Source organism: Cladophialophora immunda (genome assembly GCF_000835495.1).
Source record: "Cladophialophora immunda strain CBS 83496 unplaced genomic scaffold supercont1.2, whole genome shotgun sequence".
Taxonomy (NCBI): domain Eukaryota; kingdom Fungi; phylum Ascomycota; class Eurotiomycetes; order Chaetothyriales; family Herpotrichiellaceae; genus Cladophialophora; species Cladophialophora immunda.
Genome location: NW_015622542.1, coordinates 3,689,386 through 3,714,035, shown reverse-complemented (window position 1 = coordinate 3,714,035; position 24,650 = coordinate 3,689,386). Strand labels below are relative to the sequence as shown.

General features: G+C 53.1%; 10 protein-coding genes across 12 annotated transcripts; 5 read left to right on the top strand and 5 right to left on the bottom strand.

The window, feature by feature from the left end:
• The first annotated feature begins 24 nt into the window (after positions 1-24).
• PV07_03584 lies at positions 25-3,607 on the top strand. Of its 2 annotated transcripts, XM_016390316.1 has the most exons (6): positions 25-448; positions 508-968; positions 1,018-1,623; positions 1,671-1,850; positions 1,899-2,936; positions 2,990-3,607. In XM_016390316.1, exons 2-5 carry the CDS (start codon positions 909-911, stop codon positions 2,688-2,690), a joined length of 1,638 nt encoding a protein of 545 aa, XP_016252218.1. In that variant the 5' UTR covers positions 25-448; positions 508-908; the 3' UTR covers positions 2,691-2,936; positions 2,990-3,607. The 2 variants fall into 2 exon arrangements, with proteins under 2 accessions (XP_016252218.1, XP_016252217.1); XM_016390315.1 differs by having other exon boundaries at positions 25-968.
• A 52-nt stretch (positions 3,608-3,659) lies between these two features.
• Positions 3,660-5,651, top strand: PV07_03583 (uncharacterized protein). Its single transcript, XM_016390314.1, has 3 exons — positions 3,660-4,014; positions 4,090-4,587; positions 4,659-5,651. Exons 1-3 carry the CDS (start codon positions 3,730-3,732, stop codon positions 5,037-5,039), a joined length of 1,164 nt encoding a protein of 387 aa, XP_016252216.1. The 5' UTR covers positions 3,660-3,729; the 3' UTR covers positions 5,040-5,651.
• On the bottom strand, positions 5,262-6,721 carry PV07_03582 (uncharacterized protein). The gene is made up of 2 exons (XM_016390313.1): positions 6,414-6,721; positions 5,262-6,357 (listed from the first exon to the last, which is right to left on the bottom strand). Exons 1-2 carry the CDS (start codon positions 6,455-6,457, stop codon positions 5,388-5,390), a joined length of 1,014 nt encoding a protein of 337 aa, XP_016252215.1. The 5' UTR covers positions 6,458-6,721; the 3' UTR covers positions 5,262-5,387.
• Positions 6,722-7,277: 556 nt separating this feature from the next.
• PV07_03581 (uncharacterized protein) lies at positions 7,278-8,593 on the top strand. Its single transcript, XM_016390312.1, has 3 exons — positions 7,278-7,480; positions 7,534-8,015; positions 8,065-8,593. The coding sequence occupies exons 1-3, from the start codon at positions 7,283-7,285 to the stop codon at positions 8,087-8,089; spliced, it is 705 nt and encodes a 234-aa protein (XP_016252214.1). The 5' UTR covers positions 7,278-7,282; the 3' UTR covers positions 8,090-8,593.
• PV07_03580 lies at positions 8,000-9,700 on the bottom strand. Of its 2 annotated transcripts, none has more exons than XM_016390311.1 (3): positions 9,448-9,700; positions 9,307-9,388; positions 8,000-9,239 (listed from the first exon to the last, which is right to left on the bottom strand). In XM_016390311.1, exons 2-3 carry the CDS (start codon positions 9,321-9,323, stop codon positions 8,159-8,161), a joined length of 1,098 nt encoding a protein of 365 aa, XP_016252213.1. In that variant the 5' UTR covers positions 9,324-9,388; positions 9,448-9,700; the 3' UTR covers positions 8,000-8,158. The 2 variants fall into 2 exon arrangements, with proteins under 2 accessions (XP_016252213.1, XP_016252212.1); XM_016390310.1 differs by having other exon boundaries at positions 9,307-9,424; positions 9,472-9,700.
• Positions 9,701-9,863: 163 nt separating this feature from the next.
• On the top strand, positions 9,864-11,945 carry PV07_03579 (uncharacterized protein). The gene has a single exon (XM_016390309.1). It carries the CDS (start codon positions 10,013-10,015, stop codon positions 11,582-11,584), a length of 1,572 nt encoding a protein of 523 aa, XP_016252211.1. The 5' UTR covers positions 9,864-10,012; the 3' UTR covers positions 11,585-11,945.
• A 748-nt stretch (positions 11,946-12,693) lies between these two features.
• PV07_03578 (uncharacterized protein) lies at positions 12,694-14,894 on the top strand. The gene is made up of 2 exons (XM_016390308.1): positions 12,694-13,493; positions 13,565-14,894. The coding sequence occupies exons 1-2, from the start codon at positions 12,971-12,973 to the stop codon at positions 13,933-13,935; spliced, it is 894 nt and encodes a 297-aa protein (XP_016252210.1). The 5' UTR covers positions 12,694-12,970; the 3' UTR covers positions 13,936-14,894.
• Positions 14,895-17,211: 2,317 nt separating this feature from the next.
• Positions 17,212-18,036, bottom strand: PV07_03577 (uncharacterized protein; the record flags this gene model as incomplete). Its single annotated transcript, XM_016390307.1, has 1 exon — positions 17,212-18,036. One exon carries the CDS (start codon positions 18,034-18,036, stop codon positions 17,212-17,214), a length of 825 nt encoding a protein of 274 aa, XP_016252209.1.
• Positions 18,037-18,083: 47 nt separating this feature from the next.
• On the bottom strand, positions 18,084-19,483 carry PV07_03576 (uncharacterized protein; the record flags this gene model as incomplete). The annotated part of the gene is made up of 2 exons (XM_016390306.1): positions 18,084-18,470; positions 19,079-19,483. 2 exons carry the CDS (start codon positions 19,481-19,483, stop codon positions 18,084-18,086), a joined length of 792 nt encoding a protein of 263 aa, XP_016252208.1.
• Positions 19,484-22,873: 3,390 nt separating this feature from the next.
• Positions 22,874-24,605, bottom strand: PV07_03575 (uncharacterized protein). The gene is made up of 2 exons (XM_016390305.1): positions 24,461-24,605; positions 22,874-24,399 (listed from the first exon to the last, which is right to left on the bottom strand). Exons 1-2 carry the CDS (start codon positions 24,482-24,484, stop codon positions 23,521-23,523), a joined length of 903 nt encoding a protein of 300 aa, XP_016252207.1. The 5' UTR covers positions 24,485-24,605; the 3' UTR covers positions 22,874-23,520.
• Between the last annotated feature and the right edge of the window lie 45 nt (positions 24,606-24,650).

Below are 24,650 nucleotides of genomic sequence, written 5' to 3'. Positions count from 1 at the left end.
GTCTCCTCGCACCCCTCGTCTATTGACGCCTCCCGCTATTCTTGGAACAAGAGGCAGACTCAGGGCCTTTGGTATACCAGATGCTTCCACGTCCTCTACCAGAACACGAACTTCTGGGCCACAGTATATCGCTATTCCCCTGCAGGGCGGCCGTCGTTGGTGGTGTAGAACCCGGCAGATTGTTCCATGACTCCTGCGCAAGGCTGACTCGCTCCTGTGAAAGCCCCTGGGAGATCTCGCTTCCACCCCCAGTTCATCAACCTTTCCTTTTCTCCGCTAGTCGCCCTGGTATCTCTGTCCAAATCCTGGGAGTCGGTCACAGATGGGAGTCAGAGAGGCTCTAACGTTGCCAAGCTCCGGGATAAACCCTCCGCGATGGTCAGCGCGTTTGGCCAGAAGAGGTTTGGTCACTCAAGTTGGCCAGGAGCATCCCCCTCCTTCTCTGACTGTTGGTTGCCCGATTTCCTGACCTCAGCTGTTCAGGACTGATGCCTTTCCTCTGGCCAGGGACCTTTGGACAACCTTTGTTTGTGTCTTGCCGCGTTCTTCATGGAGGCTCTGCATCTAACTCTCATGTGGCCTTGTTTCGTATTCCGCCGACCGCCGACTTGAGGGAAAATCCCGAGCAGGCCCTGGTTACAAGAGCGTCGAGCGCTCGGCTACATCGTTGGCCGGGTACAAGGTTTTGGGGCCGCTTGAACTCCCAGGAGACTTTCGAGGAGCAGAATTATGACCCTTGGGGGAGAACGGCCGTCCGTCGATGCTCCCCCATAAGCAATTCGCCTGGCCACGAGACGCATCCAAATATTTTACTTGCTACGAACTGGTGCCTGTCACTCTGTTACTGGCCTTACATTTGCTCCACAAGTTTTCCCTACCTCTAGTGCTCCTTATGCCTATTGGATGCTATGGGCAACACTGGTAGATCAAGTACAGGTTGTGCTCGCTGCAAGCAGCGGAAGGTCAAGGCAAGGATTTCCGCCTCGAATTCGTGAATGATGACTGACAACGTATAAGTGTGATGAAGGAAGACCGGGATGCAGGAAATGCGCCCTGTTGCGTAAGCCGTGCCCCGGATACCCATACCAAGTCCAACTCCAGTTTCGAGCACCGCCAAAGGGCGAACCTTCGACAAGCCCAGGAGATCAGCCAGCCGGTCCATCTATATTCCCGATCCGCCCTACTGTCGCTAGAGAAACCCCATTCCCTTTGGTCACTCCTGAGGTCAAGATCGAGGATGATACAAGCAAATCAGCTTTGCAGAAATTGCCGCCAACCCAACGCTCGATCTCTCCTCCTTTGCGCTACGACATCCAACATCAGTCGTTGTGCTTTTTCCTCAATTTGTTCTGTTTCCAGGCGGGCCGCCTTTATTCGTTTCCAGTCCTCGATTTTTTGCCGGGAATGCTCCAGAGTGCTGATCCGCGCTCCTGCATTCACAAGGCTGCAATGGCAGTATCCCGAATGACTCTGGCCGATAGATACAGTGGAAAGGATGTGAGGCTACAGACTGGTCGAGAATACGGTCATGCACTGAGTTTGACCAACGCGACTATCCGCGACACAGCTGCGAGCATTCAAGATGAGACCGTGCTTTCTGTCTGGCTCCTTGGACTCTACGAGGTAAAACCAGAGGATATTGTGCTGGTCCTCATGCTAAAATTACCTAGATGATTAGCGTCGTATTGATGCACGGGCGAAAAACGCCGGAATCGCGATCGCTAGAGGAAGAATGGCAATCACATCTACTGCATGTCAGGGGTGCCATGAACTTGTTGCGTCTCCGAGGAATGTCACAATTCACAACGGCACGTGGAGAGAAAATCTTCCGGCTTTTCAAAGCCGCAATTGTAGTATACCTTCGTCCAAATCCTCTGCTTTCCACTGACAACTACCAGCAAATGAGACTCTTCATATTGAACTCCGTTACTTCCAAGGACTTCGACAACCTTGAGATCGACGTCTACCAAGACGAGCATGAGTTCGTACCCTCTCAGACCGCGAACAAGGCTACTGCATACTTCCACCGCGTTGCACGACTTCTGGAGAAAATCAAGCATTTTCTCGGCCGAAGTGCTGCTCAGCTAGCCCTTTCCAACGCCACCGCCGATGTGTTCTTGAAATATGGCGAAACCTTGGATGAAAGCATGTCCGACTGGAGCAAAGACGAACCTGGCTGGGATATGATGAGGGTACGTGCCTCGACAGCCGGCACTATGTGGGCCCTCTACCCATCTCATGCCCTCCACCATTTCTACAGCTTCTGGGTTTTCTTATACTGGCTGCGATTCCTGACAGCCCGGTATAAGCTGTACGAGGCTCTAATTGAACTCCTGAAGCTCCGCCTCAAGTCCCTTCCCAACGATCCTCAGACCTCCTCCGCAGCCAGCAACCTTCAGATTTCCAAATATCGAGCGATCATTCAAATGACCGCATCGGAGCTCATTGGTCTGACGGCATACGCCTTGGGTGATGTGACTCCTACCGGGGACTTCCATTCATCCGTATCCGGCCATCACCCGAGAAAGGGTTTCCAGGAAATCAACGTTGTTGCGGCGATGCAGCTGGTCCTTCCGCTCAAGATGTTGCAACGATCAGAACATCTCACTGCCACCCAAAAGGGAGCAGTTGACCTTGCTATTTCTCATATCGGCGATGGCTTCCGGCGGCAGCCGTTGATGTTAATTTGACCTAGAAGAACATTCCATGACCAGAGGGTCGCGAATCTGACCGTCACCGAAATTTTTGTGTTTGTGTTCTTCTGCTTGGTACGCATTGGGACAACAGGCTGTTCTTGTCATTAGGATTGGCATCATTGAATGGACCAGCTGAGGCGCTAATTTATCGCGTTCTGCGGCCTTGGAGACCAGTTGAAAGCCCGCTTGAGCAAATCAACAACGCTTCAGCGGCCGCAAACGAAGAAAAAGATCTTTCCTGTAAGAACTGGCACCTTCAAATCGGCACCACCCGCAGCTGACACGATCAACAGCCTGCGAAACTAGCTTTGCCGCTCTTACCAGCCCCGCCTTCTGGGCGTCTATGAGATGCTAATTGACCCATAGAGACTTGAATGGTTATCCCTGCCGATATTCATCAGTGGTCAGTCATTCTCAGCAGCCAATGTGTAGCCACGTCGCGGCATCTGGGTCCGAGATTGTTTTCAAGTTTGCCTGAGTAAACGAGGTGGCTCAATCTTGGTTGCCGCTTTCGGTGAACTATGCATTTACCTGGGATCATCGATGTCTGAATCTGCAACATGAGTCTGGTGAAGGATGATGTCGTTCAGTGCAATGCTTGGAACTTCTGACAGTGGACGAACACTGAACCTGGAAGTTGTGAAGGTATACAAAGGAAGAAACCAAAGTTGGCATTTGAGATGCCGACTGGGGCAGGCTCAATACACTTGTAGCACTCTCGCATATCATGAGCAAATCAGCAAAAGGAACGCTGAGTTTATGCCTGACGGAAGTAGAATTGGACCAGGACGTTGTGTGGACCCTTCACGGGTCCAAATCTCAGTCCACATAAGATCAGTACTCGCGCAGGCACGTAAGGCTCTGCTTGACAAGGCTGTATAACTCAAGTTATGATTGGCCGAACGCCAGCCCCGATGTCATTGTGCCCAAGGGACGCTTGAACCTAAACCTCGCTCCGCAATAGACGACTTCGTGTTATTCACCATCTCATCCTGGCCATTTCGTCTTCTCTTCACCACCCTTTATTTCCAAGATGGCAACTCTTCAAGGAACAGTCATCCCTAGGGTCAAGCTAGAACCCGCGCCGGACCAAAACATTAAGATGGAACCCACGGAGGACACGCCGTCACCTTTCGTAGACGAAGATGATGACATGTATGAGGATGCGGGGGACCTCGATTTTTCACAGGCGCAACAACAACTATGGCTCAGCCATATTCCGCGAACCCTATGGGAGACACTCTCAAAGCTTCAAGATGACGACGAGATCGAAATTGGCAGACTAAGGGTAGAAGGCGCAGAGTCTAATCCCTCGAGAGTACGCATGCTCCTTTGATAGCCTTTCAACATATGCTCTCAACGCGTGGGAAATGACTGATGAGATGGATAACAGGTCAGCTTACTGTTATACCCACTGCCGGCATTCGAGAACGAGCCCAAAGAGTACAACCTCTTCGCCCCGCCGCTCGAAAAACTGCGATCACGAAGACCCGGGCAGGCATTAGTCTTCTCGGAGAAAGACCTACCAGGATACAAGGCGCGCACATTTGCATGGGACGACATTGATGAAGAAGGCAATCCGGGACAAGGCCGCTCATTCCTCTACGAGAGGCACAAGCGCGAACAAAAGAAGAAAGAAAACAAAGGCCGCTTCGTGCCCTACACCCGACGACCCATACCAAAACAAACAGCCATTACGGGCACGGTTGCCAGGGAGTTCGAAGCAGTACCGGTCAAGAACGAGGAATACTTTATGCTCGAGAACAAGCAGGCGGCGGAGCTCCTCAAGGTGCCTGAGCGAGAGCAAACCATCTTTGCCACCGGCGACTACGATCCGGAGAAGAACAGCAGGTCGTTCATGACGATGAGTGAAAGACAAGCTGTGCTGAAGGTAAGCAGACCACGACAAACCTCCCTCTTCTTCCGTACCGCGCGGGCACGACTGACCACTTGGACTCATAGAGCGCCCAGGCCCGGAAACACGCGCAAAAGGAAACTCGCGCGGCGCGCGTGGACAAGCACATCCTCATCGACAAGCTCTTGGACCTGTTCCGCCAACACCGCATCTGGGGGCTTCGCGACCTCAAAGTCAGAGTCAACCAACCGGAAGCGTATCTCCGCGAGACACTCTCCGAGATCGCCTTCATGTGGAAGTCGGGCGATTTCAACGGCAAGTGGGAGTTGAAGCAGGAATTCAAGCAGCAGGATACCACCTTGCTGAACCCGACGGGTGTCGAGGTTGCGCCAAAAGTGGAGGATTCGGACATGGATACCAAGTCCGGCGTGGACGACGACGACGACGACGACGACGATGTCTTTGAGGACGTGGGGGTCGATGTTTAGGAGCTTCTCTTCCGGATGAATTGGGATCGACTGCATAGCGACGGCGTTCTTTGAAATGGGGGGAACTTCGACTATCTACAAAAAGATACCCCCAGACGGTTCACATGTAACAAGCGGGCAAAGGTTGGGCAATCAGGTATACTACACCGGGTGTTTTTGGACCAAAGAGCAGAGGTCAGACCTGTGGGAGCATTCTGCCTTATCCGTTCTATCAAGAGCAAATATTCATTCAGCGCCAGACTCTGAGTCGCATTGCAGACCTCTATCATCAAAAACCCTCTATCTCTATGTGCGCATCCCAATCCGAGAAGAAGAAAACAGAACGGCAACATGTAATGGCACCCGCAATTATCTGTGCAACTCCTTCTGCTCAAAGATGGGGCTCAATAGCTTGCCCTTTTCCAGCGCAAGTCTCACATTGTCAATCGCCCACTCCTCCATCTTCTCCAGCGTCTCGCTCGTCCACGTACCCATATGCGGTAACAGGATGACCTTTTCGTTTCCCACCAAACCCGGGTGAATTCGGGGTTCTTCCTCGTACACGTCCAGGCCGGCGCCCGCGATGAGGCCCTTATCTAGGGCGTCCACTAGTGCCGCTTCATCAATCACCGCTCCACGTGCGGTATTCACGATTATCGTGCTTGGTTTCATCAGCTTGAATTGCTCGGTGGAAATGGTGTGGCGGGTTTTCGGGTTCAGCGGGAGATTCAGACTCAGCACGTCGCTGCGCTTCAAGAGTTCTTCGAAGGAAACATACTCCGCACCATCAGCCAGGGAGGGGTCGAGCTCTCGTCTGTTGTGGTAGATGGCCGTCATGCCAAACGCCTCAGCCTTTTTCTTCATGTTTCGCCCGATACCGCCCATCCCTAGGATGCCAAGTACTTTCCCTTGGGGATCGTGACCTAGCGACGGAGGTGGAATACCACGCCATTGACCCTTTCGTAATGCCGTCATACTGATGTTGAAGTTTCGCAGGGCGCCCAGCATGAGAAATATCGCCGTGTCCGCTGTAGCGTCGTCAACCGCTGTCGGAACATTGGAAACCAGAAGTGGTGGATCCCGTGCGGAACAGGCCTCGGGGTCGATCTGGTCGTATCCAGCGCCACAATGAGCAAGGTATCTCCATGATTTCGGGAGAGCATTGCATAGCTCGGCGTCAAAAAGACCAGTTATGCTCGTTGACTGGAAAGTGCGATAAGCGGCGACCACGCCGTCGAGTTTACCGTCTCGACAATCCCTGATGAAGTCGTCGCGATTGGTGGCGGTCGGGACTATCAGATCGCCGAGCGAGCTGAGAGACTGCCACGCTTCTTGAGCACTGTTGGTGAGTACCGTTAGGATGAGACCAAGAATGAGAGGGATTGGCTTCCTAACTGATCAATCTGGCCGAGAAGGAGGATTTTTGGTTTGGAGGACATAGAGACAAGCCACTGATATGCTGAACCACAAACTGAGATCCCTTAGATGCAAGTCAACAAGGCTCCTTGGACCGGCTGGACAACTTATTTGCCTCTGACCAGGCCGTATCTCCTTTAACTAGCGGCTTCCTTTACTGATTGTTTTCTCGGCCTGGATTATCGTGAAGCAACGACCAGCAGGCTAGGAGTAGTTGGAAACGTGCAATGTAGTCTGTAGTCTAATCTTGCCTTTGCGAAGAAGGGCAGAATAAATATAAGAAAGTGACCTCCTACCTTGAAAACGTCATCTAGGGTCAGATAACAGACAGGCAGAATGAGCATTCTCGAAGGAGGAGGTGCTGTCAGACAACCAAATGGCAGGTTGCTCTGAATACGACATCAAAATGACTGTTGTCCCGACAGAGCTGTTCTCTAGGTATGAGATATGGAGCCTCCCTTTGGAGATATGGTATCCTCCATTGTAGCCTTGAAGCTGCTTCAACTGCGGCGTAAGAAAACTGCCCGTCAGACGTGCTCATTTTCCTTAAAGGAGAGCTCGACGAATTCCTGGCGCACTTCTCAGCGGCCCAGAGGTACGTAGGGCCAATCACTGGGTGGACCATTCCTGATGGAGCTTGGGTAGCGCTGGCAATTGGGGAGAATTGTCTCATCGGCATTGAGCTATCAGCTTGAGATCAAAGGAACTATGGGCCAGGGATTCGGAGTAGACGGAGGGTGGTCCGTTCACGCTGGCTTCACGAATTCAAATGTATTTCGAGGTGGCGTGCTGCACCGGTGCCAAGCACTACGGTAGACCTTGATATTTGCACTTCAGCCGATAGCTTGATGTTGCACGAAGCCCATACAGTAACCCACCGTCATCATAGCCTTGAGTTGATTTCAAGCTTCCTGCCTTTCTCGCTTCGTGTTTTTCCGTGGTCGCCGTGTGAATCTTCAAGTTTATCAGGAGGAGATAGGTCGCCTTCCTTGACCACGGCCAAAATGGCCGCGAAACCGATCAAAGATGTCGTCGCCGTTGGAAAGGTACTACCACCACAACCCCCAGTTGGTCTACCTCAGTACTCACTCTCCTCCAGAAATACACCCAACAAAGCGTCGGCATTTGGGAGACCATCCGCAAACTACTTTCTGTTGACCCTGACCGTAGCAACGGTGTTCCAGTAAAACATTTCCGCAACCCAACCCCAGGAGGCCTCGATCCTAAGTCATACGATGAAGCCGTCACCACTCCGGCCGCCGACATCGCAGACAATCCGTATTGGAAGAGAGATGTACGAAGGGCATATCCAACCCTGAGCACGGTCACACAAGGTGATGTGGTGGGGCTGTTAACAGTGGGAAGTGCTGCGAACCCGAGTCCCAAGTTGTTGGCTGGTGAGGAGGGCAGCAAACAACTGGTGGCCGTGAAGCACGAAGGAGAGAAGGGATTGGCGACATATTTCGATCATGAAAAGGCCGCGGCAGTGTTGGGAGAGAATGGCCTACCCCCGAAGCCGGTGGCATACGGATACAAGAAAGAAGTCAAATATGAGGTCGGACCAACGAGTTATGGAGATGCGTATGCATTCCCTTTCAAAGACATTATCTCTTGCTAACACCATTTGCAGCTATCCGTGCCGAAGCTTTGTCTAGACTCTATTGCAGTTGAAAAGGGCAAATGTATATAGTCCTCGCAGCCCTCGAATGCGCACGAGGAAGAACTCAAGAACTCTTCGTTGATTCGTCCATCGCAGCTCGCCTTTCTGCTTCCAAAGCAGCCTGTTTTTGCTCGAGGATCTCTCGCTGTCGAACAGCTTCTTCTCCGACAGCTTTTTCTCCCTTCCTTCTCTGGCGCTCTTCAAAGGCTTGCCTGCCTTTCATGATGCGCCCGACGATCTCGGCGGCATTGACGTGCGAGTAAGGATGATTTTCGATCTGACGGAATATTCCCATCTCCTTTGTGTCAACATATGGATCAAACGTCGAAGGCATGAACGTGGTCGGACCGTGATATACCGCAGCAATCTTTCCCATAGGTATCGCTTCCAAGTATGCCCTTGAAGGGGAGAATGGAGCTCCAAACACCACTGCGTGGATGTAGCGGCATTGCAAAACACAGAGCCCCCGCTCGAAAATGTTCATGATGGGATAGTTGAGGCCTTTCCAGTGGTTTATCACGTCATCGTTGTGAACCCCAGCGACCACATAAGCCTGGTAGTTCTCTGCTTGATTGACCCGCTTGAGGAACTCGATTTGGCCCGAGGAGAAGAGATCAAAGCCGCCGTCCACGTACACTACACGTTGACCAGGTTTTGGGGCCTTCCCAGGCACAATCTTCTCGAATGTCCCAGCGTCGGCAGCTTCTTGCTCTCCTGGCTTGTTCAATCGAGTGCCAGCCCAAGTCCATACTTCGGCACCAGGCTTCGAGGCTGTCTCGTCCATGGCATAGTCTGTGATCCTCTCCAGCATCTCGGCCCCAGCGGCGACCTTGGTTGGATCAGACACGCCGTCAACCCGTCCCTGGAGTTCGTCTGTCAAGGACCTGATGAAGTGCGTCTTGGTACACAGTAACATCCTACCGACCAAGTCGGTGGTAGATATCCCAGGCGTCCTCTTGAAGACGAGAAAGCGGCCAGCCGCCTTGACAAACCGGTAACAGTCCTCGCCGCCGGCATCAGAAGTGATGTCATCGCCGTGGGCGACATACCAGCACCCATAGTGGGAGATCCAAGGCAAGGCCGTCACGTAAGGAGCATGGGGAATGACTTTGGTTGTCCATCGACAAGCGTCGCAGGCGGCAATTCTTGCTGAAGACTTAGTTTTTCTGCTGCGGAAAAAAATATAAAACAAAAAAAAGAGGAATTACACACCGCTCGTCTAGAGTCATGACCGTCGGGCCTTTGTTCTCCAAGATTTCCTCATCGGAGTGCAGCCCAATGTAGAGCTCTGTCCCTAGTTGACGGGCCTGTCTCAGTGCACCAGCATGACCTGGATGGATTAGACTGGCTTACCTTTAGTTCATGGCGGAGACCTACCGTGATGAGTGAAGTCGAAGCAGCCATCAACCCAAATGCGATCTTTTCGGATCTCTTCGTCGTCCTGGGGATCAACCGGCCATTGACCAGGCTTGGGCACCTCCACGTCCATATTTCCGGTCGAGGAAAAACGGAGGGTTCGGACTCTTTGGCGCAAGGGAGTCGACGTTGAGGATTGTGCATGCAGTTGTCAGAATAGAATCCTCCGAATAGTATTCTTAGACCCTTGATCGGCGTGGGACGAGAGGTGTGGGAAGACACATGACGGAGATGGGCCCCTGAACAGATGGCGCAATGTGAATGGCACAGACTTCAACGCCTCTCCCCACAACTCATCAGCTTTGGCCCCTCTGCCCCCTGTCTGTTCGTAACCTCCCCTTACACACTATCTGCAGGTACCCTTTGCAAAAACTCCGCTCCCTTTTCTGCGTGGTAGCACAATTCGCCGGCGCACACTATTGCCCTGGGCCACCGCTCTGATTCGGCAATCTCGATCGCCTGATCAGGTGGTACGAAAGAAGAAACAACTAGGAGGAGTAGTATGACTGAGCCTAGTACCCAGAGCCAGAGTCAGCCTCGGTCTCAATCCTCGCGCGATGGCTCCATCAGTTCAACCAATTCAGCAGGAGGAGCCGCATCAGCAGGAGGAGCGGCTGGCTTCCTATCCAAGATCACTCGATCTCCTTCGCGCAGACACAAACCTCTAGGATCTAACACTTCCATCGACGCTACTCTCTCTGCCGCCGGCTCGACACCACCTCGCACTCGTTCCCGTCCAACCTACAGTCGAACGGCTACTGCCCCTCCTGCGCCCGTCACCCTGAATTCCATCAGACCCGATCTCCTCTCCCGGACCAACAGTGATGTGACTGGCCACGCTACCTCTGATAACAATATGCTGCCTCTCCCAGCTGGGAATATCGCACCAGTCTACAACCCCTCGGGGGCGAATCGCGCCCCGTTACACAAGGTCTCCAGCAATGTGAGCGTCGGAGAGGATACTGCAAGTACGCACCCCACGAAAGGCAAAGAAAATTCATCGCGAGAGGTGGATGTCCCCTCGGCGTTGGCACTCAATGGTCTCCTCCTCAACAACTCGACTGCGGCGACGGTCTCAAACCAGGCCAACAATTTTGCGTCCTATGCACAGATACAAGAGATGACACACAAGAGGGTAGCAACATTGGAGTACCTGCGAAGGGCACACGAAGGCCGGTCTTTTTGGTTCAACACAGTCCTGTTCCATGAAACCGATATCGCAAAACTGCCCTCTTATACGCCTAACCGACTTTCGAGGCGAGCGGTCAATTTCATGCTCCTAGGAATGTCATTACCTACGATCCTGGACTTTCACCCTCCGCAGCCGCAGACCGCTTCGAATGCTGCGAACAGCACTGCGGTCGCACAGGATTATTTAAAGAATTTGAATACACTTTTCACGGAATTCGAATCCTTTCAACAACTACATCCGCCTGATGGCAGTTCGGCAAGTTCGCTGAGCCGGGCACGAATCCCCCAAATGTTCAAGAGGGCCACCACGACGTCCAGACCTCGGAAGTCAAGTGGTCCTGTCACAGACATTGGCCTCCCCATGCTTCCGACCACTTCGCCGCCTTCAACCGTGCCGGAAGCTGGGCATCATGGATCACAACCCTCAATAGACACTACAGCTAGCGGGGCTACGTTTGCCTCGTCGGCAAGTACATTGGTGAATCCTTCTCCTTTGGCTCCTATGCCGGCAGTCAACTTCCCCAGTGCGTCAGCATTTCCTCCTCCAGCACCATTTGATGCGCCGAATTCGACACTATTACCCAACGAAGGACCATACACCCATCTTCAAACCCCGCCTCTGCCGTTCACGCCGGACTTTTTCACCGTGTTTGCCACTTTGTGCGACGCGCTGATCGACACTTATCAGCGGTTGCTGCAGATCCTGACGGGTCCGGCGGCATGCACGAACGTAATCAGCGATCTGTTTGCCAAACTTGACGGGCGAATCCGAAAAGTGATTGTTTCCGCGATCGTCCGGGAGTTTGAACAAGCTTCTCGAGAGTCGGCCAAGAGAGAGATGATAGGGGTGCAGAAAGTGGTCTTGGGAGGGTTGATGGCATGAAGAACGAAACACGAAATCGAGACGAAACGGATAGGCGACGTTGGCCCACTTTCTTATGTTACCTGACCTGTATGATGATATTCTTGGATACCACATCAAAGCGCGGCGTTTGGAAAGAACCTTGCAAGATGGGCGCGTTGCGCGAATATGTAACAACTGGCCGAGAGAGGCACAGAACTATGGTGCTGCACGATGGATCTGCGGCAGACCCCTCCGTACCATGTAATATGTACAACCGTTACGCGTTGCCAGAAGAGGAGGTGACAAGGCTGTGATGTGTGATATTGCTGACACGACGTAAAACTGACACGCAACCACGACGTTGTTCAAACCGCCAACTTGCCCTGCCCCTCGATTCGACCCCCTTTTTCTTGTTTCCCGCTATTCGTGGACCACGACCGAAAACAAACTATGGTTGACCGTTATCATCGAAAGGATGTGTCATGGAAACTCGACAGCGCAAGCAGATGACGGTCGCGGGAAATGAGTTCTTCACAGACTTTTCGCTAAGGGCAGATTGCTTTTTGGCAATGGTGGGCAGTCGTATGCAGCTGGTGGCTGATCTATCGGGCAGCTTCCAGGCCAGACGGGCCTGTGCGCCCGAGAATGGACAAAGGAGAGGCCCCCCTGATTGCTGTTTTTCTGTGGGGTAAGATCCTTGAAATTGCCCGCCGAGCCCGCCCCCAACACCCCCCCCGATTGTTATTCGGGGAGGCCCTGGTCGGTGCCCTGTCACTATTAGGCCTGTTCAGTGTCGTCTGAAGCCTGTGAGCCCGCGCCCAGCACTTTCACTTGCCGAGGAGTGTCTCCTGGAGCGGGCCAAACACACTCTTTCTCTCGCTGTGAGTCGTCCTGCTGACAGATTGCCATATCGCGCTTCTAGGGGTGTGTACCAGGTAGGCTAGGGTCGGTTGCAGAAGCACTGAACAGCGGCATCTTCTCCTTGCCTGAGTGCTTGTCTGATCGTGGTGGCGCTGAACGGTTGTGCCTGGCTAATCCCTTTGGTGTTTAGTTGATCCCCCTCCCGAGGCCTGAGTGGCACCTGCATTGACCTCATTTCCCTATCAATTCTCCGAACGGTCCATCCATTCATTATTTCTTCAACACGTACAATAATAATACAAACTCTCCTTGTCGCGCAGTATTTTCTCCCTTCCTACTTGCCTCTACTTCTTGCCTGTTGATCTCTCCGTCTGTCTCGAAAGAAGGACTTCGGCAGAGGCGACGCTTTACAGCATCGGTGAATGACAGAAGATTGCGCATATTACTAAAGTGGTGATTGAGGGGCTGTCAAGAATCCGAACACATATTCATCGCCTGTCCCTGCATGTTCCTGCGCGCGAAGATTCCTAGCGTTGAATCAAGTCTCTGAACACAATCCTCAAAATGTCGTCCATGCGACGCAGCCAGGCCGTGGCCCTCACTGTTGGCATTCTCATGATCTACTTCCTCTTCTTTTCAGGCTCTGGTACGAGCACAGACTTCCGCAAAACCACCGAAGCCTCCTTATCGCGCCGTCGGGGCATCTTGAGAGGCGCGCTCTCGGACAAAGAATTGACTGCGCAAACGAATCGCGAGTTGCAGATGATCCTGGACAAGCAGAAGGAACAACGACAACGGGAGGAAGACCAAAGGATATTTGACGCATCGCCCGTTCAAGGCAATCACCCATATACCTCGACCATCAGTTTTGACGACGACGAGGTCAGCATTGGCGGGAGGAAGACCATGCTGAAAGAGAAGCCGAAATACCCTGTTGATACAGCCAAAGCTGCAGGCGCTACGGATGTCACTGCGGATGGAAAGGGTGAGGAAACCGCGTATAACGGCAACAAGGTCGAAAAAGCAAAGGACGACGGAGAGGATATGGCACGGCAAGAACTCCAAAGTATCTTGAAGAAGAGTCCGAGTAGGTCGAAACCCGTATTCATTTGGCAAATGCATCATGTTGCGTTACTGACGAAATCCCCCAACAATCAGTTATCATATTCTCCAAATCCTACTGTCCCTATTCAAAACGGGCCAAAGCTCTCCTTTTGGAGACGTACAACATCACGCCAGCCCCTTACGTGGTGGAACTCGACCTTATGACCACTCCCGTTCCCAAGTCTCACGATGCTGATGAAGATGACGATGGGCCAGCTCCCACGCTAGGCCGCAAGTTACAAGACCTCTTGGCCACACTGACGGGTCGACGGACCGTGCCAAATATCATGATCAACGCGCAAAGTCTAGGCGGGAGCGATGACGTTGCTAAAATGCATATGGAGGGCACACTGGAGGACGAGATCAGAAAGATGGGCGGAAAGAGGATAGTCAGCATCGAAAAGAAGCACAAAGACGGGGAATGATGGACAAGGGGAGCTGTGATGTTTTGATGAAGTCCGGAAACGATTTTGCGCATCCAAGAGGCACTAACTGTCCATTTCCTGCGAAGCCCTTGGTGCCACCCCTATCCCTGTGCGATCATGTCGTGTCACATCTGTCAATGGGTTGTGACACTCGAGCAGCTCATGGTCTCAGATGACAGCTGAGAAGATGGTGCCGCAACGCCAGCGAGCTGTGCCCCCAGAAATCGCAGCACAGAAATTCTGCTCCACAGTATGCACTGTTTCCAGTCTGCCAGGATTGCAAGGGCAGGAGCCCAACATCCTCAAGCTGGCGCATGACGCAACGACGCAACGCAGACGAGATGGCAGGTTCTTCCTATATGTCAAAGTCATAGCCCTCGTTGCCGAGCGAGGCAGTGACGGCAGACTTTTGTCATCGAAGCGCGAATCGAGCGACCCGCGAGATTGTGTGAGCTTCTACGATTAGCAGGACGCGCAAGTCCAGGGAGGTAGCAACCCTGGCAAGGAAACACAAAGAAAAGGCTTCAGACAGCTGAGCGGAGAGAATCTATGGGCTTTTGGAGCTTTTGCTCTTCGAGAGTCTAGCTGCCCCAGCAGAAGACTCGCTACATCCTCGATTGAACCACAGTATCCCTGGGTTTCAGCCTGGCCAAAGGCCGTCTCAACGAAGGATTCGGGGCGACAAAGGTCGACACAAGTACTCTGCTTGGACACTGGTCCGTCATCAAGCACAAACATGGGCCATTGCGCGGGCTACAAAGGGTGCCGATGACATGAGCATGGTAGGCACTGGTATTATACGACATGATTACTTACGAGGATATCGATGAAATTACCCAAACTACCAAGCAACGTTTCTGTTCAAGACTTTCTTTAACGCAGCCCGGCGAGCGGGATGCAATAGTACTATTCATAAGCACCTAACAAGTACATATGTAGGTCTGTCAAGATATTGTCAGCCACCATTCCAAGAGCATATGTATGTACATAGGTAGGAGGTGCCTATGTAGATCCCCGAGCAGTTCTGTTCCTCCATCCCGTATGATACGACGCCCTCTCCTCTCTTCCTTCTCCCTCGGAATTCGAAGCCCGACAACTAGTTTCGGGCTGTTTATGATTTTGCCGGCCCAAACACCGGCTTGCATTTTGCTCTCTCTGTCCCCTTCCCTCGACCTTCCGCTTTGGCATCTAGTTCCATGTCACAAAGGTGATGCAATCAAGCAAGAAGGCAAGAAAGCAAGAACAGCCCAAAGGAGGAAGAGAAGAGTCTCGCCGAGTCGATGTCCGCCTATGTACTTACCTGCCCTGCCCTGCCCTGCCCTACCTAGGCAGGTGTTACTACGTAGGTAGGTCCCCCCCCCCCCCCAGTTTGATATGCCGGGTACCCAAACCTGGACGTTAACCGAACGCCCCGGCCCCCAAGAAATACGGAGTCAGCTTCGTATTCTTATTATTCTTGTCGTCCACACTTTTCCGAGTTCTCTCTCTCTCTCTTTTTTGGTTTTTTTGCCCCTCTCCTTCGACCGATGCAGGGTTTCCGTGTTAGTTTGTTCGGTACGAGCAAGGTAGCGAGGGAGGCCCGAGTCAGATTCGGGGCAGGTAGGTAGGGACTGTTTGTGCCTATGCATGCAGGCCGGTGGATAGGGTATGTATGTCGGGGTACTGTACTCGGTCGGCCGGTAGGTACCCAGATAGGTACTGTAGGCGTTGTCCTCATCAAAAAAGGCTCCATCGGCTGAAAGGGTGTTTAATTGTTGTTCGTTTGTTTGCTTCGTTCTTGTTTGTTTGGCTGGGGCGCAAAAAGTTTGTTCCCCAGAGAGGGACCTGGAAGGTGGTACGGAGCTGGATAACACGGATGTCTCGATCCGTCCAGGCAACAGGTCTCTGAAACTTGAAGCCCGAGTTTGTTGGGCGCGACTCCTCGTCGTCCAGCTCGACTTTTCAGCTGCGAGCCCCAACCCGGCCACAGTCCAGGCCCCCATACCCCGATGTGTTCGACTCGAGTTGGTAAAGGAGGGGGGGGGGTTCGGAGAGGGAGGGAGGGAGGGGTTCATGCAATCTGCGTGCCATGCATGTTTGTGTGAAGTATGTACGAGGTACCTAGGTAGGCTACGTACCTGCTAGTGCGATGGGACCTTGCCTACCTACTAGGTAGTGGAGGTAATGTATGACATGGACGGGAAGTATCTTGTTTGTCGAGGGTTTAATTTTTCGTGGTTTCGTTGGGTTTTGGGCGTTGATTGACACCGTTCTAACTGCTCGTGTGAACATACATATGTAGCTAGGTGCTCTAGTAGCTTTGGGGCAGTGTTGGGCGGCCCCCCCTCTGCCCTCGATACTTTCCTTCCCAGCGCCGGCTGCTTGAGGAACACAAATCTAGACCGCAGTCCACCTCCTGTCTTGATGTTCCTTGTCGTTGTCGTCGTTGATACCTGTTCTTCTTGTTTTGCCTCACGCCCCCCACACAGCCCTTAATTCGTGACTGCAGCAAATAACAACGAGTCCCGCGAGAGAAACTTTGGTCTACTCTGACAGGCTATGAGGTCTAAAACCCGGGAAAGAGACCTCGCTACCGAGCCTAGACTCGCTACCGGCCCGCGACGGTGATCCCCTGCATGCTCGCTTATGCTGGAGCCAGCTCGTCAGGCTCCAGATGTTGGTTGGGTTAGCCTCATATATCGAAAATCGATATCCGCATGTGATAGCGGTTGATATCATCACCGTCGGCACGGCTCCCCGGCGACCACGGAGCAAGTCGAACATCTTGTGAGATGTAGGGCCTTCTGTACAAAGGATCCTACGAGTAATTACGCAGTCAAGTCTGTGTTAGAGATGGCAAACGTTGCCTGTAGAGAGTACGACAGGCCGGTGAAGGTCGGTTCGGTCCCTTCTGCGTTGCTAAATCCTATTTACAACACAAGCTCGGCTTGTGGATGGGATGATGCCCACCGTCCACTGTCAGTCCTTTTTCCATTCATACGCCAGGCATGCCACCGAGCAACCTTCGTCCAGAGTTCCCGTCCCTCTGATAGGTAGTGCAACCCTGATGTGACACAAGGAGTAGTAAGTTACAATAGTAAACCGCATGCGGCCAGTAACTAGGACAGATCGAATATGCAGGCTGCTCCCATTTCCAACTGAACAAAAGGGTATGTGTACCATTCTCTGTATCTTGACCACAACCATAACCAAATCAAACACAAATGAAATTGTCGTAGAGAAAGACGTAAGCCAGGTCACAAAGAGCAGACCCTGGATGGAACCCAACGACATTGATTATCCCTCAAACGCCCTCAACGCCATGCCAGAAAGAGTCGCAAACACTTGATTCGTGGCTCGTCCATTCGCCTGACTTTCCAGGTATCTCTTTGCAAGTTCTCGTTCCGAAGTAAGGTCGCCATTGCCCCCAGATGCCAGCAACATGATACTGTAGATGACATCTCTGCTCTCCATCCCGTCAAGATATGGTCGGCATTGTCTGACCGCGGCAGCCGACAAGCCTGACCCATCGGCCCTCTGACTCGCAGCCGCCGCTTCAACCAACTTCCAAAATTCTTCAGATCTCCTATCAAGTTGCTTTTCCAGCGCACTGGTTTTCGGTTCGGGTTCGATCTCCTCTTGATGGACAAAATCCGCCATTGTTGCTGTCGGACTGCTGAAAGGTTCACCGGTCAGGATCGCGCCCAGTGCTCGGCATCGGCGGGCGAGTCGGTCTGCATCCTCGCCACTGTCATGCGCAGGTCTGATACAGAGCTCAAGCAGTGCCCAGGTCACTCGGGCCTCTTGACTAGCCAGGGTTGCATTCTCGGTGGGCGTATCAGCCTGGTTACTAACCAAAGTCAAATACGCCAACATGTTGCCCAATTGAGTACGATCCGCGCAGAGTAAAGGGAACCCTTCCCTCGCAAACCATCTCGACTGGCCGGCCTCCAAAAGCTTGTCGAGGCCAGGAGCAAAGGCAATGTCGTACACTTTCCGAATAGACTCGAGATTGGGGACAGAATCAGGGGGAATAGGTGGTACACTAGGAATCTTTGTGCCAGCAATTGTACAAATGGACTCAATGGTCCTTGGGGTGGGACGAGAACCGACGTCGGTCATTGTTGCACTGTCCCGGATTAGTCCCAAGGGACAGAGGGATCACCGACTCAACTCCACTCACTTCGTCCTGGCGGTGGATATGGAGCTAAACCAGGTTGATGCGCCCCGTCCATATGATACGGCTGATTAATGTGAGGCAGGATCTGTTCTGGCGGCCGTGGGAAAGGGTATTCTGCGTGATCTCGAGGCGAGCTGGAGACAATGGAGGAATGGTGATTGGTCACCGGAGGACTGATGGGAGTGGTGATAAACCGCCGGGGTTGGTTGCTGACGGAGGAGGTCGGTGGAGGGTTGTTGTTGATGTTGTTGTTGGCAGAGGCAGATGGCGCAGGGTGCAGGGAATGCGGTCCTTGCGTCTGAAAGACCGGGTCGTAGCCTTGACAAGTGCGCTTGCTCTTCATGCAATTTCTGCACTCTGGTCGGCCTTCATCGCACTGTCAATTGCATCGAGTCGTTAGCGCCGTGCGAGGGTAGAGAAGGGGAAATCAACGGTCGCGGTTGCACCAGACTAGTAGAGCGCAGGTGGACGCGAGGGAAAGTGCTGCCGTGGCCCAAAGGGGACTGAAGAGCGGGAGAGCAATCTCGAGACGAAGAGAGGCGTTGAGCGATGGAGTCGCTTAGACAGAAAAAAATGTGTGTAGCGCCGTTGAGTTAGGGATGCAGTAGGGAAGGTTTGTGACACGGGCGGAGATGGCAAGGTCGATCACCAGGCCCCAAGGCCTAAAAAGGGCCGGGCATCCTTTGGGGGGGGAGGGGGGCGCAGGAGCTCCCTGGATTTGGACTTAGGCGCCACCCACGGCTATCACTTCACTAGCCCGGGTGGAGCCCCCGTGTAAACTTGCCCTCGCCCGGCCGCCCCCCCCAGAGGGTTCTTGCCTCTGGCCTGGCCTTGCCATGCGCTCGCTGCCAAAACCCGCCAACCCATGTGTGTCGGCAACGTGGGCAAAAGACTGGATGGTGACAGGAACACAATGGAGAATTCGGGCAGGGCTGAAGAAGGCAGATGGTTGCAGGAATCACGCACGAACAAAAATGAACTCACCTTGATGCGCCTCTTTCGGCATGTTAGACATCCTGTCTTGGTCCGTCTCTTGACCTCTTTGGCTTTGTGTCGGGGTGGTGCCACGATCAGGTTCGGGTCCGTCGTCGAGGGTAGAGGCATCCGCCCTGGCATTTGCTGGTACGGCGAAGGTATCCCCGGGTAGATTGGTCGTGTGTGTACATACTCGTGAGGCACAGGCGGTGGCGGCACAGGTGCCGGGGCTGGTCGAACAGCGTAAGGATACGGCAATGGTGGCAGCACACGTTGCGGTGCTGGCGGTGGGGGTGGTAGAGGTTGCACAACTTCTGGTTCCGGCCTGTGTGCGACTTGAGTGTGGAAGTCGATGCTGCTGATCGGAGGCAGGCTGATCGGTGCCGTCGAAGCTTGTAGAGCCGCCGTGGTCATATTTGAATAGTTCATCAGGTCCGTGGCTTTTCGCCCTCGTGCTGCTTCCCGCGAGCAGCGCCGGTCAATACAGCAAAGTCGCGACGCAAAGCGACGTCGATGAAAACAAAGGCTGGCAAGGTGCAGATTCGCGTCGTCGTATACTTTGATTCCCAGAGCCGTAACCTTGGGATTGCGTCTCAAACGACCAATTGGACGATCATCAGCGAAGTTTCCAGCTCGTCGATGTTCAGGTCCAATCCTTTGGTCCTTTTTGCCACGATCCCGTGAGATTTCGCTTCTTTTCACAACTGGCTTTTTTCTGTCGTTCTCGCAGCGACGGGGAAATTTGAAGTGCGTCTGTGCACTGGACAAGCAAGGAAACGCAAGTCAGTAAGCGACTCAGAATCACAACCCAAAACAAGCCCAGCGGATCGACAATGGAGACACACAACCCAGGGATGAAGGGGGATGAAGCGCAAAGCAAAGGTGTGAAGAAGGTAAAGATACTAGGAAGACGTATGGAGTTTGCGGTATGGTGTGCCTGCACCATAGTAACATAACATATGACTTGGGATGGAGGAGCGAAGTGGCATGGCACTGGACGGAAGGAGGAGCGGCGGTTGGCAGGCATGCGAGTCCACTGACAGGGCTTGACGGGGCAGGGGGGGGGGGAGCTGCTGGAGTGCTTGGTCACCCCATTCAGGCCCCGTGAAACGCCCACCAGTCGCCAGTGGCTCAACGCCTTGACCATTTGAGCGCTCGCTCTTTTGCTCCAGGCGTCGCGGACGTCCTAAGTGCCGAAGCGCAGGTGAGCATGAATCAGATTTCGATGGCGAAATTGGAACGAGCCTCGCTTGGGATCGCTTCGACACGATCAGCCGCCTTACCTAGACGACAAGCATTCTCTGGGGGGGCGAGGCAAGGAGCAATAACTCGAAAGGCAACCGTGCTCCAAATGCCATGCTAGGCCGTGAGGCACTAGCGGGCGAGGAGGTGGACAATAATGGATGGAAACAACGGACAAAAGCACCACTCCATCAAGTGCCCCGAACGGCCCGGAACCAGGTGAGTGTCAATCAACGGTCACCAGGAGTGGTGACCCAAACGACTGAGCAGCTGTGCCCGCTGGGTCGACTCGTCTGTGGCCTCCTGCTGAGCAAAGAGTTTGCACCCTCCCTGGTACCCAGTCAAGAGGCTTCTCGCTTAGGGCATCTCCCGACGCCAGACGACGTTAGGCCCGAGTCTAAGCACCCTTAGACTGTGCTTCATCCTGGACGGGGGGACCATCTGGGGGCGCCCTTTACTGCCGGCTTTGCCCACTGCTAGCGCTTCCCGCTCCAGGTCGGTTGCATTAATGTGCATCGGGGCGGCCAGCTATACACGGTAACAATTATTGATCAAGCTGAGAAAGACAAAAGACAATCATCCAACAGGGCATAGTCCCGCCCCTCCCCCCCATGCGAGGAATAGTGCCCGAGCTGTCGAGGCTGGAGAAAATACAACAAAGTGTACACCGTATGTTTGTCTTGGTGGATACGGTGAAGGATGAAGATTGCTCAAATGACAAGCAGGGATGTTGGTCCAAATGGAGGTGGGAGAGACAGAAAAAAAAAGAACTCGGATTGTCAAAGCAACTTGGAAGCACACAGGCAACAAATCAGGAACCAGGCAGATGGAGCTGAGCCAAACACAAGGATAGATAACGCACCGTGGAGAGCAGACTTCTCGTCCCACAGCTCAGCTTCGAGTCTTGGGACGCGGACCAATGTTATTGTTGACGCTCCCGGACTCTCTCCTCCTCTTGTGAATGCAATGTCCCGAAAGAGAACGACCTCAGTGCCCTGGATGTCACGACGCTGCTGCTTGACCGTTGCCAAGGGACTCTAGAACCCTGCTAGCGGGATTTCGAGAAATGGAGTCGTATCAGTCGAGGCGCCAACAATTTTGGAAAAGTGAAGGCCGCGAGCGCCCACTTCTGTAACCGAGCCCAGTAGTCGACTCGACTGCACTTGGGCTTGCATGCAACTCCCTCCCTGACTCTGCCTACTCGAGCATAGCACCCCGACAGGGTACTCCGTATCCTTCCTTTGCGGCTGTCTCTCAATGTGACCATGTCAGCATGCAAACCCACCAAATCAATCCATGTCTAGGGCCCTGCGGGCTCCAGAGAAGACCAGACTGGTGCTTTTCCTACCTCGTCGACCTTCGCGCTCCGCTTCCTGATTTTTCCTCTGTTCCTGTCCTGGTTCGCTCGAAGCGGTGCGCCACCGGCTACCCATTCAGCGTTCCACCCCGGTGGACTATTGGAGAGGTTGGGGATGAGGGGGACAAGAGATAGGAAAACTCTCAGAGGCTCCCACGGATTGGCGTGTGATATCCCTGGAACCTTGCTGTTTGATCACCATGACCCCCGTCACGCTACCGACTGAAACAAGTGTTCGAAAATCTCCAGACAAACTAGTTGGAAAAATAGCCCAGGAAAACTCGTCCTCGACAAGTCCACGACGGCCTAAACACTCGAGATACTCCACCACGAGCGTTCCCTCATCCACACCTCTCCGGCGCACAGGGCACTTTTAGCCTTTTTTGAGTTCGTATGTGCTTCTTAGCGAGACAAGTTTGACCTCGCTCCGAGATGTGCCTTGCCTCTGTCTTTGCTGCACTCCCCCTCGAGCTCTGGACTTTCTTCGTTGATCATCCCAGGAACGCTCCTCGAGCCGTCATGATCGCCCAGCCACAATGCATGGTGGCCCGCATTGGATCCGGTGCCGCCCAGGTACCATTTGTCAACCGTCGTCTCGAGGGTGGCTTTGGTGTCACATGAGCCCGTCTGCTCAACACGAGAAGGTGCATGCAATCATACCCTGAGACGGCACTGACAGGAGACCTCGACCCCCTGTGAGCCTCGACGTGGCCATTATAGGGTAATGCTTCTCCTGTTAATAGCCTATCTATCCAAGGACGTCCTGCGCGAGGACCAAAATTGCCAAATTTTGACCGAGCTGATAGTTAAGGGTTTCCACCCAAGTAGCCTAACCGTCGAGATCACCATGAGCATGACTGACAGAAGTGCGCCGGGTCGGGAATCATGCAACAGTTGCAGCACAATATTCTCCGAACGAGCCAGATCCCTTTGCGGGACCAAAAGGCGAGAAGCACAAGCAGCATGCAGGTTGTGCAGAGGCGATCGAGAGGCCCTTGCCTTAGGCTCCTGGAGACGACTGCCGTGGGTAACGCACCGCTCGTGCCCTCCATCACGGGAGGGCGCATCGAGCACTCCTCGGCACAATCAGGAATAAACGAGGATGACAACTGGAATGATCCGGCCTGTCCCCGACTTGCAATTGGCCGCTGGTGAAATGTAGGTCATGCATGACACCGTTTCTAAAAGACCTTGAAGGCGGTCAGTGATGACGACGTTGATTTATCAGAGTCTACGTAAACCTCGCCTAACGAGCAAGGGCTCTGTGGATGTAGAGTGGCCGAAACAGTCAGTTAGAAGAAGTGCCCTATGCAGAGTATGCCTTTCGGCATCCCCGATAGACTCTTGGAATGCAGACCTTTATGTTTGGCGTCTTGCTGATGTTGTACTAGTTATTGCATAAATTGCCGTGGTTCTCTTGCTGGTCCCCTCCCTCCAGACGAGAAAATGCCGACTCATGCTCGCCTGTTCAAATTTGGGTTTGGATTCCTTGGACTGTCCGACTGCGGGACATACCTACTGTACCTTCGCTTGGCTGGCTCTGGGGCCGCAACACCTACGAGACGAGGATGATCCTGTCACTGCTGTCATATCATCAGTGTCGTCGTATTGTGTCACTGTAATCCCACGTGGTTACGCCACTTGAGAAGTTCGTGCAACAACTTGGTCAATTAATTCCCAAGGGGGGCCAATGGTTCCGCAAACTTTGCATCAGAGTTTGGGCCAAAACTGAACGTAATCAGTCGACAATCAAAGGTTGGCTTGATCATGATCTCGCTTATCTGGGACTCCGGTTCGCCTCTGCCGGCCTAGATTCCACCATACCAGCGGGAACCATCAGTTTATGGGGGTTTCAGGATATTTTCGCCTTACGTTTCTTGAACACAGGAATCGGGATCTCCTCAGGGATTTGGTCCATAGACCTAGGCGGTTGTGATGAACCTGGCTCCTCTTTCTTCAAGACAGGATCATCTTCGCCTGAGCGGTTGTTGGAAGGAGATTCCACCTTGAGTGAGGCAGGATCTCCACCTTGACACCCATCTTGACTGAGCTCAAGGTTGTATCCCTGTTGCGGAGAGTCCTTCACTTCCTTTTTAAATTGCAAACCCAGGGATCCAGACTTTTCTTTCTTCACCGAGATCGAAGCCGACAAGAGTTCGTCTAGATCGGCTTTGTCTTGGCCAGGATATCTTTTGGTGGCAGCGCCCCATCCGCGTCGCACGACTGCCTCGCCAGCTTCTTTCTTTTCCTCTTCATCTTCATCCTGACCTTCATATTTGCGCTTTTTGACGCCTATACTTAGAGGCGCTTCTGATGGTGTCTCATCAATCGTTTGTTTTGACATCACCTGCCAGTCACCCGCCATGGCCATCTCAGAGCGGAATTCTTCAGGAACTTGGATCCCCATCTCGGCCAGCTGCGCCCATTGTCTCTTCCGATCTGCTGTGGACTGAGGGCCTGTGGGAGGTTTCGATGCAGTATGAGCGCTCTGCGTGGAAGATGGATGTGAAGGGCTCGAGGGTCTGTTTGTGTCACCGCCAGCGACCCCCTTCAGTCTCTCGACTTCTGACTTCGCCCGCTCCTTTTCCCGTTCGCCTCTCTCATGGCTGTTTTGAATATCGCGGAGAAATCGCTTCAGGTTATTTTGATGCTTGGCGGTTCCCTCATGTTGTTTGCGTTCAAATGGAGTATCTTTGACATAGGTGCTGCAATGCTTGCACCAGTATTTCGGCTGTATATCAGTCAGTATTGAGCCATGCAGACCTTGCAGTCATTGAGCGGCGTTGACGTACTGTTGATTTCCAGTATTCCGACATGATGAATGAGTGCTGAGTGAGGGCAGACTATGTCATAGGTGAAAGGTTTGGGGAACTGCGGGCGAATGGCACAAATCTTTGAGCGCTTATCTCGGTGATGATTGCCCGAAAATGGCTCGTGAATGATGGAAGGATGGACAAAATTCCGGATGGAGAAGGCAAGCTG